At 35.4% G+C, this 17,448-nt stretch overlaps 1 protein-coding gene across 8 annotated transcripts in view; it reads left to right on the forward strand.

Annotated features, from left to right (window-relative positions):
* The window catches only part of strn (striatin, calmodulin binding protein), a 73,367-nt gene extending 56,575 nt beyond the window's left edge, over positions 1-16,792 (forward strand). For 3 of the 8 annotated variants that reach the window (XR_012386903.1, XR_012386901.1, XR_012386902.1), the window contains 11 exons: positions 1,426-1,569; positions 3,472-3,608; positions 3,761-3,936; positions 4,300-4,347; positions 4,471-4,592; positions 4,943-5,110; positions 6,720-6,866; positions 7,674-7,775; positions 9,593-9,679; positions 10,373-12,281; positions 12,322-16,792. Coding sequence is in view for 5 of the 8 variants with exons in the window: in XM_073916132.1 (XP_073772233.1) it covers positions 1,426-1,569; positions 3,472-3,608; positions 3,761-3,936; positions 4,300-4,347; positions 4,471-4,592; positions 4,943-5,110; positions 6,720-6,866; positions 7,674-7,775; positions 9,593-9,679; positions 10,373-10,542 (1,301 nt within the window). In the remaining 3 variants the exon portion in view is untranslated. 8 annotated transcript variants of the gene reach the window in all.
* The last annotated feature ends 656 nt before the right edge of the window (positions 16,793-17,448 follow it).

Below are 17,448 nucleotides of genomic sequence, written 5' to 3' on the forward strand. Positions count from 1 at the left end.
GTGTGTGTGTGTGTGTGTGTGTGTGTGTGTGTGTGTGTGTGTGTGTGTGTGTGTGTGTGCGTGTGCGTGTGTGCGTGTATGTGTGTGTGTGTGTGTGTGTGTGTGTGTGTGTGTGTGTGTGTGTGTGTGTGTGTGTGTGCATGCGTGCGCTGCTCTTTTCTTCTGTTCTGCAGGATTATTCAGCTGTTTCTCTTGCTGACACTGTTTCTGTTCTCCTTCTGCTCTTTTCTGTTGCTCTCATTCTGTTTTATATGCTGGTGCTCTGGGGGTGTGATTTACTGGCCCCACCCTCTGTCAGTAGTGGGTGTGGCTATGAGTCAGGCTCCACCCCATTTCCTTGTATGGTTGTATGACAGACTGCACAAGACTCTGCTTACTTTCAAAGTTGTCACCTTCTCAGATTTTTCCTCTGATTTGTTTCCAGTTTTTCATTTCTTTGCCATTTCATCCTGACAGATTGATTATCCTGCTAATCCCCATCTGAAAACTGTCCACCTTGGAGCATGAAATCAATGTTAAAGCAGTTTATTTATAAAGCTGAACTGTGAGATTAACCTGGCCCGTGACCACTTTTGAGGAGAGGGACATTGCTTAATTAATTTTTTGTTTCTAATTGTTTAATATTTAGATGCATAGTTTATTAAAGCATATATGAATAGTGAAAATAATTGCATGATCTATTAATAAAAGATTATTTTATTTGTATATATAGCTTAATTTATAAAATATTTCATATGTTTATGCTTATATTTCTGTTTGTTTTATAGTGGAATATATCTGTATGGTTTTTTTAAACATTTCATTTTTTTAATACATTTCTTGATGAATTTGTTCATCAAGATTATTTATTTTGAGAGTTATCTGTCCATTCAATTAAGTAAAAATCAATGAAATTTAAAAATAAAAATGGAAAATTTTTATTTAAAAAAATGGAAAAAATCAAATTAATAAGTGGAAAAAATAAATAAACAAAAATGGGAAAAAACAAATTCAGAAAATAGAAATATTAAATGATATAATGGAAAAATTTACAAATTTTCAATAAATTAAATAAATAATCATACTATACATTCAATGGATATCTAAATTTAATTAATTTATTTTTTATTGCATTAAAATCTAGAAAAAAATGCAAGTGTATTTAATTATTTATTGTGTTTAATAATTTAATTATTTAATATGTTTTTAAATTCTAAAATTCAGGCTATTTAAGTTTTGTTTATAATTTTACACTATTTAAATTTCAATACATTTTCATAAAATTCCCTATAGTTGGTTACCAAAGTTTTCTTCATATTCAAATGTTTTTATGCTTCTGGTTTATTGGCTGTAAATAACTCATGCTCAAAGATGAACACGTTGTTATGTTGTTATTGTAACTTACAGAAGTGCAGATGTATTATGGTTGTTGTGTGGTGTTTGTAGGGCCGAACCGCTGTAAACTGCAGGACATGTTGGCTAATCTGCGGGATGCAGAGGATCTGTCCTCTATCCAGCCTCCGGTGGCTCCACCAGCCCGGCCCAGTTTACCCCGACTCAACGAACACCAGCTGGGACGCACCGACGAAGGTAAATCTCTCACAAGACACCATCACATTACAAAAATCAAGATCTTGTCATTAGTAAACTACTCTTTTTTTTTTTAATACTTGTAATCAGATTACAGTTACTTTTGATGAATTACATGATTACATATTATTACATTTATTGTTGTTCATTTTAAACCTGCTGCTTGTTTAGTTTTTTTCAGCAGAGGGTTTTATATGGGATTAACACTGTTTTCTGCTCTTGTATTGTTTAGAAGATATTAGATGAAGTGATATTACTGTGAATTTTCAATATTGTTTGTTTGTAATCTTGCTGTTATTTAAACGCACTTAATATGAAGTGAATGTTTTAAACTCATCAGCTGTGCTTTAGTGTTATTGAGTGTTACTCTCAGCAAACACTAACAGCGAGGTTCATTAGTGTGATTATTGTGAAGTATTAACTGTTCATCATTGCACTTTAATCAGATGATGTTGAAACTCTTGATGATGATAAACAATGAAGATATTTTTACTTTCTGTTTGTCAAAATATTACAAGATTATCCTGCTTTGATATATGTGACTTCAAATAAGGTTAACACAAAAGTAAGGAAGATAAATAAGTTACATCTAAATGTAATCCTTAAGTAATCTACAAAAGAGCGCAAAAGTAATCTTAATGTAATCTACAAAAAAGCACAAGAGTAATCTAAATGTAATCCAAAAGTAATCTACAAAGGTAACAAAAATAATCTAAATGTAATCCAAAAGTAAATTACAAGTGGCACAAAAGTAATCTAAATGTAATCCAAAAGTAAATTACAAGTGGCACAAAAGTAATCTAAATGTAATCCAAAAGTAAATTACAAGTGGCACAAAAGTAATCTAAATGTAATCCAAAAGTAAATTACAAGTGGCACAAAAGTAATCTAAATGTAATCCAAAAGTAATCTACAAAGGGCACATAAGTAATCTAAATGTATTCCAAAAGTAAATTACAAAGGGCACATAAGTAATCTAAATGTAATCCAAAAGTAATCTACAAAATAATTTGAGTAATTTTAGAAAGAGCACAAATTTAAAAGTAATCTACAAAGGGCACAAAAGTAGTCTAAATGTAATCCAAAAATAAATGACAAAGGGCATAAAAGTAATGAAATGTAATCCAAAAGTAATCTACAAAGGGCACAAAAGTAGTGTAAATGTAATCCCAAAATAAATTAAAAAGAGCACAAAAGTAATCTAAATATAATCTACAAAAAACACAAAAGTAATCTAAATGTAATCCAAAAGTAAATTACAAGTGGCACAAAAGTAATCTAAATGTAATCCAAAAGTAATCTACAAAGGGCACATAAGTAATCTAAATGTATTCCAAAAGTAAATTACAAAGGGCTCAAAAGTAATCTAAATGTAATCCAAAAGTAATTTACCAAATAATCTGAGTAATTTTAGAAAGAGCACAAATTTAAAAGTAATCTACAAATTTAAAAGTAATCTACAAATGGCACAAAAGTAGTCTAAATGTAATCCAAAAATAACTAACAAAGGGCATAAAAGTAATCTAAATAGAATCTACAAAAGAAATCTAAATGTCATCCAAAAGAAATCTACATAGGTCACAAAAGTAATCTAAATGTAATCCAAATGTAATGTACAAAGGGCCCAAAAGTAATTAAATGTAATCTACAAAAAAAGCACAAAAGTACTCTAAATGTAATCTAAAAGTAAATTACAAAGGGCACAAAAGTAATCTAAATGTAATCCAAAAGTAATCTACAAAAAACACAAAAATAATCTGAGTAATCTTAAAAAGAGCACAAATGTAATTTATATGTAATCTGAAAATCATCTACCGAAGAGCACAAAAGTGAGCTAAATGTAATCCAGATTGCATTAGCATGACTGTCGTCTCATGTGTGTGTGTGTGTGTTGTTGTACAGTGGAAGCGATGACGTTTCCTCCGTCCTCTGGAAAGTCATTCATCATGGGGACAGATGAGGCTCTGGAGAATGAACTGGGTCTCGGAGAGCTAGCCGGACTCACAGTCGCTAACGAGGCCGAGAGTCTGTCCTACGACGTGAGTTACTGACACCATAAAAACATGTTCATCAGCGAATAAACAGTGAAAAACAAAAATATCACACAAATATTTGATGAAAGCTGATGCTAATGTGAGATTAGAGTGTGTAAACGTGGGCTGTGCATTTAAGTGTGTTGTGTTGTTCTCAGATCACTAATAATAAAGACGCGCTGAGGAAAACGTGGAACCCCAAGTTCACGCTCAGGAACCACTTCGACTCGATCCGCGGGCTGGCGTTTCACCCGGTGGAGCCGGTTCTGATCACCGCATCTGAAGACCACACGCTCAAGATGTGGAACCTGCAGAAGACCGCGCCCACCAAGAAGTCAGTGCCGTTCAACACTTCTGTCCATCTTTTATTATTCATTTCCTTCATTTTTCAGTGGTCATTCGTAATTTGCAATAGTCATTTGATAGTTTTTGTTTTCAGCGTTAAAAAATAACAGTAAATAAATAAATAAATTTGTGAACAAACCAAAAATTTAACTCAACACGAAACAGTTTGAACTTGTACATGTCTGAAATGGAATAGCACATGCTTAATCCTCCACTCCCCCCACTCTACATCAGTGATGAATAATAATAATAATAATCCATAACAATAAATGAATAACGGCATTTTCATTAGAGTTTGTTTTGTACAGTGTGTGTGTGTTGTGATTGCTGATGTTGTGTGTGTTTATTTCAGGTGTGCAGCTCTTGATGTGGAGCCCATCTACACCTTCAGGGCTCACAGGTCAGTGTTCAGCTGTTCTGTGTCTCTGCTTGGTCAGAGGATCCAGCACTAGTGTGTATGTGTGTGTGTGTGTGATTGCTCTGCTCTGATGTGTGTGTGTGTGTGTGTGTGTGTGTTGTTCAGAGGGCCAGTGCTGTGTGTGGTCATGAGCTCCAGTGGAGAGCAGTGTTTCAGTGGTGGGCTGGACGGAACCATCCAGAGCTGGAACACTCCAAACCCAAACATCGACCCCTACGACTCTTATGGTACAGTCCACTGCTCGTGCTAAACATTCCCCTGCGGTAAAACATCAATAATCAAATATACAAATGTGCTCATCAATATTTTCTACATTTGTTTGTGTGTGTGTGTGTGTGTGTGTGTGTGTGTGTGTGTGTGTGTGTGTGTGTGTCTCTCTCTCTCTCTCTCTCTCTCTCTCTCTCTCTCTCTCTCTCTCTCTCTCTCTCTCTCTCTCTCTCTGTCTCTGTGTGTGTGTGTGTGTGTGTGTGTGTGTGTGTCTCTCTCTCTCTCTCTCTCTCTCTGTGTGTGTGTGTGTGTGTGTGTGTGTGTCTCTCTCTCTCTCTCTCTCTCTCTGTGTGTGTGTGTGTGTGTGTAGAGTCGTCAGTGTTGCGTGGTTCTCTCAGTGGACACACAGATGCGGTGTGGGGTTTGGTGTTCAGCTCTGCTCATCAGCGTCTGCTGTCCTGCTCTGCTGACGGGACGGTGCGGCTCTGGAGCGCTGCAGACACAGAGCCTGCCATCGCCTGCTTCAACACAAATAAGGGTACACACACACACACACACACACACACACAGGAATAGACCTAAAATAATCAATTACTGCACTTCAATTTACAAAAATCTCTGTTTTTTGTGCTGTATTTATGAGGGGGTTTTGATGGATGCTGATGACTCTGTGACTTCATCATTGTAAACACGCCAAATTAATAAATGCTAAATTTGTTATTTGCTTCATATGAGAGAGGTTTTTTAGGTTTTCTTTCATTTTTATTTATGAATTATTTTTAACTGCATTTCTTGAAATTAATTATATATATATATTCTAAATGTAAGCTAAAAGTAAATAAAGAATAAAGTATCACACATCAGTTCACAAAAAAAATCTATATATATTTTTGAGAGATACGGCTGGATGTCAGCACTGGTGGGAGGCTGCTACGAGTGTGAGATTACGTTTATACAACAGTTCGACAGCACAATCATGTATATAAATAAGAAAATCAAACACGGAGCTTCTAAAAACCACTTTATATTAGGAACTACTTTCTTCCACCAATTCATTCACATCTGCAGCTGATGTCAGAACAGCAGAAGCCGTTTCGGGGTGAGCTCTCTGAATAGTGAATAACACAGTTGTTGATGACGATGCAGCGGGTTTTGTGTGGCCGATGTGTACCAAAGTTGGCAACCCGGGGGTGTTTGCAGACTGTACCAAAGAGAGGGGTGGGTGAAATTACGGGAGTTTTCCGGAAGAAATAAAAAACGGGATGGTTGCAGGAGATTGGTTTGAAATACGGGATACTCCCAGGATAAACGGGAGTGTTGGCAGGTGCGTTACCAGTTTAATAATGATTTGATCTGCTGTAGTTAGAAATCAGACTGTTATAATCTTCTAAGCAGTAGGGATTATTATGCGGTTCTGTCGCCATCTTGTGGATAGAAAACGTCAACCGTCTTTGGTCTACTACACTACGGCAGGCTAAAGGCCGCCGACGAGCTCTCTCAGAAATTGTAAATATTTTAAAATAGGCACTAATCTTACAAATAAACTGCATAGTTGACATCTAAACAACTACATTCTCCACTAAAAAGCCTCAAAAGTACATGATGTTGTCTTACAGCAGTAATATTTGTTAAACTGTCGAGTGTCTCTCTGCTTGTTGCTGGCTGTATGTGGGCGGAGTAATACACAAAGGGTAAAGAGGCTGTACGGGTGCTGATATTACTTAAATATCTCACGGCTATCAGCCAATCAAATTCGAAAAACCAGACAGAACTGTTTTATGTATATATATCTTCTTATATATGTGTATATAGTATGTATTTATATATAGTCAAGCCTGACATTATTCATCATTAACTTAAAGTTATTTTTATATAAACAGTAAGTTCATTTTTGACCATAAATGACCCAGGCTTCTCTCAAAAGATAATAAGACAACGTACAAGAGGCATCATTGTGGAAAAAAAACATATTTCTCAACTTTTATTTACATCTGAATAAAAACTTTAAGTCAGAGTTTGCCAGGGGTGTGAACAATAATAGGCGTGAATATATAAATATATATTACATTGTGTTGTATTGTTGTATTACATTACAGTATAATGTAGTGTTGTGTAAATAAGCAGATGTGTTGTGTTGTGTTGTGTAGAGCTGGGCGTGCCGTCATCAGTGGATGTGGTGTGCAGTGATCCGGCTCACATGGTCACGGCCTTCAGCAACGGCAGGACGGGAATCTACAACATGGAGACACGACAACTGATCCTGGAGCTAGAGTCTCAGAGCGCTGGAAAACCTGGTACAACACACACACACACACACATACACACACTCACTCACACACACACACACACACACACAAACACACACACACACACACACACACACAAACACACACACAAACACACAAACACACACACAAACACTAACACACACACACACACACACAAACACACAAACACACACACACACACAAACACACACACAAACACACAAACACACACACACACACACACACACACACACACACACACACAGACAAACACACACACAGGGGTGAATTTGGTGAATTGGGGGCCCTTGGCAACTCCAGCCATGAGGCCACGTCCTAATGCACCCTTACTATGTTGATTTAGTTATTATTTATTTTGTTGTTCTTTTAATATTACTCAGTCTTCTTTTCTGTTTTATCTTAATGCAGTCTTTACATTTTGAATCATTAGTTTTCTTAAAATCAATTCAAAATAAAAAAAAGGAAATATATATATATTTATTTATTTTATTTTATTCTTTATAAATTTGACTGCTGGACTGCTCCATGATTGGAGGTGATGGATATTTTATTCTATAATGTTATTATTGCGTAACTTTACATTATTATAGTAATATTATATTTTAGTGTATATTAAATAATATTTAATGATGTAAAAAAATCACTCACTGTCCAAAATATGATATATATAGATGATATCTTGTTGACTGCGCACGTGTGTGTGTGTGTGTGTGTGTGTGTGTGTGTGTGTGTGTGTGTGTGTGTGTGTGTGTGTGTGTGTGTGTGTGTGTGTGTGTGTGTGTGTGTGTGTGTGTGTGTGTGTTTTGTGTTCAGATGCGCCGTGTCAAATCAATAAAGTGCTGAGTCACCCGACGCTGCCCATCACCATCACCGCTCAGGAGGACCGACACATTCGCTTCTTCGACAACAACACCGGTAACACAGCAAAAACACACACTCACACTTTACTCCACAATCAGCTGTTGTTGTTGTTTGTTTGTTTTCATTGGTGGTTAATAGCCCCTTTCACACATACAGACCTTTCTGGAAAATTACCGGTAAATACGGCAAACAGGCTCTTTTTGAAAATACCGGTAATTTCGTTCTGGCTGTTTTCCGGAAAGAGAAGTTGTAAGTTACCGGTAATTTGCCGGAATGCTGCGCTGTGTGAACTCAGAAGGAAGATTGAGGGAAAGAGCGCGTGCACGTCTAGAACGTGCTGACCTGAGACGTCTATTTTAGCCAATCAGAACAGTCAGACAAATTCACGTCCGCGCAGTTTATGAGAATAAAAGCCTTTGAATATTTTTCCAGACACATTTAGCTGATACAAATTAGTCAGATAATGTTTATATGTTCATCTCAATGCCAACCGTGTAATTAATTATCGATAAGATGCTTATTGACCTTATTTTAAATTCGGAAGTGCGCCTGTTTTTGCGATTGTCTTAGAACTTGTGATTCAGTCGCCTATGGGAGAAATGACTCGGAATAATAAACAGCAGAAAACGGTCAAACTACTTGCTCTACAAACAAATGTTTGCATGACTACACAGACCAAGCAGAATAATATAATTAGGAAATATCAGTTTGCAACAAACAGCGAAACGAGCAGTTTTTAACGTCTAAAAATGAATGAAAGTGAATGAGTCCAGAAGAATTAAGCCAAAAAGATTCAAATGGCTGCGGCCGCTCAGAAAATAGGGTGAATATTAAGCCGTTGTATGTTTACTTTCAAGCTTTACTTCCTTTAGTTGCTTGACGTGTCGGGTGTGCCTATGGAGTGAGCGCCAGCACACACACATATCCTGTACATCTCGACATGTGAAAGTGTTCCTCTATATGTTTTTGTTGAAGTTTTCCACAACACTGATCCTCCACAGAGTTTGTGATGTGGTCAAATGTTTACAAACACAAGCGCAGCCGTTTACAGCTCATTTCTGGTTAATGATGGCAGAATTTACCAGCATTCTGGAATGAATGTGTGAATGCTCTTTCCCGGAAAAAATCCGTAATGTCCTCGTCTGTGTGAACAGCACTTTTTTAATTTAGCGGTAAAGTCGTTTCGTAGCGGTAAAGCGGAAATTTTTCATATATTTACCGGTATCACTGTGTGAAAGGGGCTAATAGTGTTGCCAGTCTTTATGTAAGATTTGTGTTTTTGTTTTTTCTTCATAAATGAGAGGTTTTATGTCATAAGGTCCATTTTTTGGCTCACAATATATTCTAAAATGTTAATTTCCAAAATCTGAATTCTGAACTTTTTATATATGAACTTTTGTTTTTCACAAGAACAAACAAACAAAAAAACTCTCTTTTCAAAAAATCTTCTTTCTTTTAAACAGAATTAGGGGAAAAATATTGAGGAGGGCTAATAATTCTGACTTCAGCTGTACTTATAAATGTGATATTTATACATATATATTCCCAGTGATGGGTTGCAGCTGGAAGGGCATCCGCTGCATAAAAACGTGCTGGATAAGTTGCCGATTCATTCCGCTGTGGCGACCCTGGATTAATAAAGGGACTAAGCGTACAAGAAAATGAATGAATGAATAAATATATATATATATATATATATATGTGTGTGTGTGTTAATTCCTGTTTGTTTGTGTGTTTGTGTTTGTGTGTGTGTGTGTGTGTGTGTGTGTGTGTGTGTGTGTGTGTGTGTGTGTGTGTGTGTGTGTGTGTGTGTGTGTGTGTGTGTGTGTGTGTGTGTGTGTGTGTGTGTGTGTGTGTGTGTGTGTGTTCAGGAAAGCTGATTCACTCTATGGTGGCTCATCTGGATGCTGTGACGAGTCTAGCAGTGGATCCAAACGGACTCTACCTGATGTCTGGCAGTAAGTGCTGCAGTTTATATAATATATATATATTATATTATATGACATTATATTACATATGCCACAGCCAGATCACCCTGCAGCCCGAGAGCGGTTACTCACTCACTGAAGCTGAGCAGGGCTGAGGCTGGTCAGTGTCTGGATGGGAGAGCACATGGGAACACCAGGCTGCTGTTGGCAGTGGTGTTAGTGAGGCCAGCAGGGGGCGCTCGGCTTGTGGTCTGTGTGTGTCCTAATGCTCCAGTATAGTGAAGGGGACACTATACTGTCAGTGAGCGCCGTCTTTTAGATGAGCTGTTAAACTGAGCACCTGACTCTCTGTGTTCATTAATAACCCCATGGCACTTCTGGTGAACAGTAGGGGTGTAACTCCGGTGTCCTGGCCAAACTTCCTCCATCAGCCCTTACCCATCATGGCCTCCCAATCATCCCCATCCACTGAATTGGCTCTATCACTGTCTCTCCACTCCACCTATAGCTGGTGTGTGGTGAAGCACTGGTGATGTTGTCCTGAGGCTGCCTCATCCAAGTGGATCTGCACACTGCTGCACACTGGTGTGGAGAGACCCCCCTCATGATTGTGAAGCGCTTTGGGTGTACGGCCACACATTATAGATGTGCACATTACATTGCATGTGCTTTACAGCTGATGTTTGTCAGGTTTCTTTAATAACACACTTCTGAAATGCGCAGGTCATGACTGCTCGGTGCGTCTGTGGAACATGGAGAGCAAGACGTGCATCCAGGAGTTCACGGCGCACAGGAAGAAATTCGACGAGTCCATAAACGACGTTGCGTTTCACCCCAGCAAGTGCTACATCGGCAGTGCAGGAGCCGACGCGCTCGCCAAAGTCTTCGTATGACCTTCGCAAAAAACAAAGAGAAATAAAACACACCTCGTCCTGATGATCCGGGCCGGCCTGGAGCAACAAAACCAGGAGCTCCTGATCCACAAGAACATCCCTCTAGTCTTACTTTCTCTGGGTTTCAGTGGATTTTTCCTGTCCTTCCTGACGTGAGCGCCAGCTGATTTCCCCGTCTTACCTTTATTTTTTTTTTCTCCTTTTAAAACGACGTGCCTTTTGCTTCACACAAACGTTTGCGCTCCGGAGAGGAATTGTTTTAAACTCACTCAACTCCACGTCCATTTATTTGCTCTGAAAGTCAAGATGATTGTCTCAGTCATGCGGGATTTATCCGAACGATCTTGGAGATGCATTGAATTAAAGGACTAAAATCGAAAGGCGGCAGATTTATTCAATTTGTACATACTATTACAAAAACAAACGTGACTCACTTTGATGTTTGAATTTTTGACGTTAAACAACTAAATTTCTACATGTTTGTGAATATAGATGCAGACGAGATTGAGCATCAAGGTCAGATTTGACTCGTTTCACTGCGGAATGGGTCGTTTTTTGCATTGCGAGATTATTAACGAAAATTATATTGCAATTTTGCGACCGTAAAAATATGATTTTGTTAAATTTTGTGAAGAAAAAGCATCAAATCTCGACACTCCAAAGCCGTTTAGCATCAAGATGTATGTCTCATGATTGACATTTTTAAAGCTATACGTTAATAATAATAATATTTATGTAATGTTTAAATATAAGCCTGTCGGAGAGTTTGCGGTCGGAAAAACTAAACAAAAACATGACTCAATTTAATGTTTGAATTGTTGAGTAAACTACTAAATTTCGACATGTTTGTGATCATAAATGCACATGAGGATCCTATTTGACTGATTATTCCACAGAATTAATACTTTTTTGCATTGCGAGATTATTAACGAAAATCATGCTGCAATGCTAAACAAAACAGGCTTCAATTCTGCGAAGTAAACTATTATTTTGTTAAATTTTGTGTTGAAAAACCATCTCGACACTCCAAAGCCATTCAACATCATGACGTACGTCTTTAGATTTACATTTTTAAAAAGCTATACATTAATAATATTATTTCCGTTATTTTACTGAACGATCTTGGAGATGCATTGAATTAAAGGACTAAAATCGAAAGGCGACAGATTTATTCAATTTGTACATACTATTACAAAAACAAACGTGACTCACTTTGATGTTTGAAATTTTTGGATATAGCTACTAAATTTCTACATGTTTGTGATTTTAGATGCAGGCGTGACTCGTTTCATTGCACAATGGTTCGTTTTTGCATTGAGAGATTACTAATGAAAATTATATTGCAATTTTGTGACGTAAATAGGATTTTGTTAAATTTTGTGATGAAAACCATCAAATCTCGACACTCCAAAGCTCCTCAGCATCAAAATGTATGTCTTATGATTAAAATTTTTTAGAGCTATACATTAACATTTACGTCATTTTTAAATAAAAGCCTGCAATAGGGTTTGCGGTCAGAAGAAAACAAACGTGACTCACTTTAATGTTTGAATTTTGTGGTAAATCTACTCAATTTCTGCGAGTTTGTGATTGTAAATGCACATGTTTGAGCCTCAGGATCATATTTTACTAGTTTTAACACAGAATAAATCATTTTTCGCATTGCGAGATTAAAACAAAAATAATGCTGCAATGCTAAACGAAACAGGCTTCAATTTTGTGACGAAAAATATGATTTTGTTCAATTTTGTGTTGAAAAAGCATCTCGACACTTAAAAGCTCCAAACGTGCGTCTCTAGATATACAATTTTAATGCTATACATTAATAATAATATTTTCAACATTTTTGCCATAGATTCAGTAACATTCAATCTTCATTGGGAACAATATTGGAGATGCTTTGAATAAAAGACTAAAATCGAACGCAACAGATTTATTAAATTTGTATATAACATTACAAAAAACGTGACTTTGATGTTTGAATTTTTGAGTAAAGCTACTAAATTTCTGCCTGTTTGTGATTATAAATGCACACGTTTTAGCGTCATGATTAAATTTGACTTGTTTCACAGATTATTAACGACAATAATATTACACTGCTACAGAAAAACTGGCTTAAATTTTGTAACGTAAATTGTATTCGTTTATTTATATTTATTTATTTTCCAATATAAATTAACATCATGACGTGTGTCTCTAGATCAAAATATTACAAAGCTATACATTAAATAATATTCACGTCATTTTTATATATAAACCTGCAGGAGGGTTTGCAGCCGACCCAAAAAAAATCTGATTGCATTACGATTTGCGTTGAGATGATTAACAAAAATAATACTGTCGTAAATATCTAAATCATTAACATAAGCTTGAGACATAAAATTTGATTTTGCGATTTAAGAAATCATCGACTCTCAAAACTCCAAAACATCAGGACGTACATCTCTCGATCACGATTTATTTGACGCTATACATTATTAATCATATTTATGTAAATTTTGCATATAAACATTTAAATGTAATATTTAAACTCAATCTGACGCCATTTTGTGTGTTTAATATTTAAAATCATCTCATTGATCAACCTACAAACATGGAGTAAACAAGTTCAGAATATTTGACGCAGTTTATGTCGATAAATCTTGCGTCGTTTTGACGTGTACAATGATCCGGATCTCTATATTTGTGGGAAATCTGTTGATGTTTATTTATTTTTGGCCTTGTTTTTTCTGTAATGCCAAACGTGAGCGTCAGGAGCGGTTAAATAAGACGTATAACTCACCTTCGCTTTTACGTTTCATATGTGAAGGTGTGTGTTTTTAATGGCGGTGTGGCTGGTGGGCAGCTCCAGGATTACTTTTAATTTGTTTTTGTTTTTTAACTGGTCTGTGATTACTTGAACTCTCTAGGTGTATGTGTGTGTGTGTGTGTGTGTGTGTGTGTGCAGGTGTGTGTGTGTGTTTTGAACTGCTAGCATAGAGATTTTCTGCTTTTATTGGGAATGGTTTGCCTTTAACTGATGCCATGAGCACTACAGGAGCGCAGTGTTTGTGCGTTTCCCAGTGGAAAGAGGACGTTTGCTGTTTTACCAAATGCTGTTAAAGGACTAGTTTAGCATGGTGAAATCTGCTAGCATTTACTCGCCCTCGTGTGTTTTCTGCAGTATTGATTGCATTTATATCACATGATGAAATACGCTGGTTTTGACTTCCTCTCAGATAATTCTGACATTTAATTTCTTGCCAAGTGCGAGAGGAAATAATCTCAATTTTAAGGGTTTTATTTTTTTTCTTCGAAATGCAAATTGTGAATCTTTAAAACTTTTTAGGAGGATTTTAAGATACAAATTCAGAATTGCATTGAAAAAACAGAAGTTTGGGGTTTTAGGTTGCAAATCTTCTCATTTTTTAACTTTGCTAATATTTTTGTCAATTTGTTAAATTATACGGGTGTAAAAAACACATTTTTGAGAGAAAATGATCATAATCTTGAGAAAACATCAGCAGTTGATATCTGAAAAATCTAACTTTTTGTTTTTGTAGAATTGCAGGACATTTCTGAGATTTTCTCCTGCAATTTTGACGTATAATTGCTCTCGTTTCTGAGAACTTGCGTGTTTATGAAGTTTTCTTGGACTTCTGTTTATTACATTTTCCCATTTGTTTTCCTCAAAATTGCAATGCAAAAATACAAAGAAATACAAATAATAAACATAATTATATAAAACAATTCAAATAAAAAGTTTTATTAAACGTTCTAAAGTTTTTCTTTTTAAGAATTGCTCCTTTATTTCAGTTTCTCACTATTGCAAGTTGACTTTTTAAAATTGCGAAGCTACAAAGTCTTAATTTACAATTAAATATAGCATTGATGTTGATATAGCATTGCATTGATATCGCATGATAAAATACGGTCATTATGACTTCTCATCGCATAATTCTGACATTTATTTTCTTGCCAAGTTTGAGAAAAAAAGCTGAAAAACTCTCAGAACTGCAGTTTGTGAGCTTTCAGTTTATATGTTAAGCTTTTTGCTCAATTGCAATTGTGATTTTGTACATTAAAATTGCACAAAAATATCATGAGAGTAACTCAAAATAAAAGCCCTCTGAGTTTTGGATGCGTTTTTTTTTTCTCAGAATTTAAAATTGCTCACATTTTGAGAAAAAAAAAGAGCAAATTGTGAGATATGAACTCAAAAAGGACTCAGTCTTTGCAATAGTTTTTCTCTATTGTGAGTTTAGGTCTTGCACTTTGAGAGTTTTATTTCCTCAGAATTACAAGTGAGAATCACATTAATGAAAATGAATTTAGGGGGAATTTTAAGACCAATTCCCAATTGTCTGGTTTTGGGGTTCTTTGGGGAATCTTCATTTTCTGCATTTGCTATTATTTTTGTCATTTTTTTCCACATTTTTTTGCAAGCTGAGAAAAAGATTATAATTTTCAGAAAACATCAAGTTTATATTTTAAAAATCGAACAATTTGTGAGCTTTCAGTGTATATTTTAACTCTATTTTCTCAGTTGCAGTTGTGACTTTGTACGTTAAAATTGGAAAAAGATATCATGAGAGAATTGCAAATTAAAAGTCCTTTGAGTTTATATCTTATGGTTCCAAATTTCTGAGAAAAAAAAAGCAAAAACAAATTGTGAGATATTTTTGCAACGTTATTTCTCACTGTTGTGGGTTCAGATCTTGCAATACGAGAGTTTTTTTCTCAGAAATACAATTAACAATAAAGAGCTGCAATTTAGAACAATGAAAAATCTGAATTTTGAGGGAATTTTAGGATACAAATTCTCACAATTGCAATGAAATATTGAGATTCTGGGGTTTTAGGTTGCAAATATTTTAATTTCTTACATTTGCTTATACTTCTGTCATTTATTTATTATATGAAAATAAAATAATATTAAAAGTGCTAAAAATCTGAGGAAAAAAATCACATTTTTGAGAGAAAAAGATAAAACGTTTGAGAAAAAATCAGAAGTTTATATCTGAAAACTTTTCTTTTTTCACAGAATTGCGAGACATTTTTGAGTTTAATCATATGATTATTATATAATTCCTCCTGTTTCTGAGAACGTGTGTTTTCCTGCACTTGTTTATTACATCTTCAAATGATTTTTTTCTCAAAATTGCGAAGCACAGATACAAAGGTGCAACCGTGAAAATAATAAACAAGTTACTAGGTTTTTCCTTTTCAGAATTGCAGCAGTTTCTCATTACTTGCGAAGCTACAAAATCTTAATTCACAATAAAATATAGATTACGTTTATATCACATGATAAAATAAGCTTGTTATGACACTTCATCACATAATTCTGACATTTATTTTGCAAAGTGTAAGAAAAAAAAGCAAAATCTTGAGAACTTATATTTTTATCAGTTTATATTTTGCTATTTTAACTTATTTCTCCTTTGCAATTGTGAGTTTGTAAATTAAAATTGCAATCAACAAATCTAAATCATCATTAAATATTGCGCTTTTATTTCAGTTTCTCAATGTTGCAAGTTTGCTTTTTAATTTGCAAAGCTACAAAGTCTTAATTCTAAGAAAGTTCTGCATTCCTTATTTTTAATAACGTCATTTGTCCACACGGGGGGGATGTAAATCCTTCATTTTTCATATTCAGAATATTCTACTCCTTTAACCGTGAGCTCTGGGATGTGTTCGGGAAGCGTGAGTGAGTGTGTGTGTGTGTGTGTTTGTGTGCGCGTGTGTTTTCGTACTAGTAAAGATATTTTCTGATTTCGTTCATTTTGGTGCGTATTAATTTTAGATATAAGAGAGAATCTTCTGGATATGTATAGTTTTAAAGTATTGATCGCGGATGTATTTATGAAGCAGAATACGCTGTATATTAACCTGCCAATCCACTGCGGAAGAAGCGGATAATAATGATAATAGTGTAGTTGGCGCCACCTGCTGGTCAGAGATGGAGACTCCAGATGATTGGTTACGGATCCATTAATGTGGAAAACAGCGGAGGGAGGCGGTGCGATGTGATTGGACGGTCTGGCGATGATGTCATGAGCAGGCACTGACCTTTGACCCCTCTGCTTGTATAGAGAGATTGTGTCTGGACAGATTGTGTTAATAATAAATGCTATACTCCACCTGTACATATTTTATTATTGATATTACAGTTTATTCTTGATTTCTTGTTGTATTCTCTTCTCTCTTTTTTTCCTCAGATGGACATTTATCAATATAATACAATAATAAAAGAATATGTTGTATTTCACACGTGTTTGGTGTGCTTTTTCTGGAAAATCTGTTGGATGTGTAAATGATTAAATATATTTGTGTAGGGACAGGTTTTACCGCAACGATTTTACAAGGAAAGCAGAATTGTAAGATGTCGATGTTGAATTTTATTGTCGGGGGGTTGTCATTGCAAGAATTTCTCAATTAACGAGGAAAACTTTAATTGTCATCATTGTGAATTTACTTTTTAACTGTAATTTTTACTGTAATTCGAAGTTTACAACCCCTATTTCAGACTTTTTTAACTGTAATTTAGATTAATGTTTCATAACTCACACTTTTTACTGTAATTCTGAGTTTGCGTCTCATAATTCAGACTTATTTTACTGTAATTCTGAGTTTGCGTCTCATAATTCTGACTTATTTTACAGTAATTCTGGGTTTACGGCTACTGAGTTTATGGCTCAGAATTACAGTAAAATAAGTCTGAATTATGAGTTTACGTCTCATAATTTAGTCTTTTTTATACTGTAATGAAGTTTACGTCTCATAATTCAGACTGTTTTTACAGTAATTCTGAGTTACGTCTTATAATTCAGACTTATTTTACTGTAATTCTGAGTTTACGTCTCATAATTCAGACTGTTTTTACAGTAATTCTGAGTTTACGTCTCATAATTCAGACTAATTTTA

This window comes from Danio rerio, chromosome 11 (assembly GCF_049306965.1).
Source record: "Danio rerio strain Tuebingen ecotype United States chromosome 11, GRCz12tu, whole genome shotgun sequence".
NCBI classification, from domain to species: domain Eukaryota; kingdom Metazoa; phylum Chordata; class Actinopteri; order Cypriniformes; family Danionidae; genus Danio; species Danio rerio.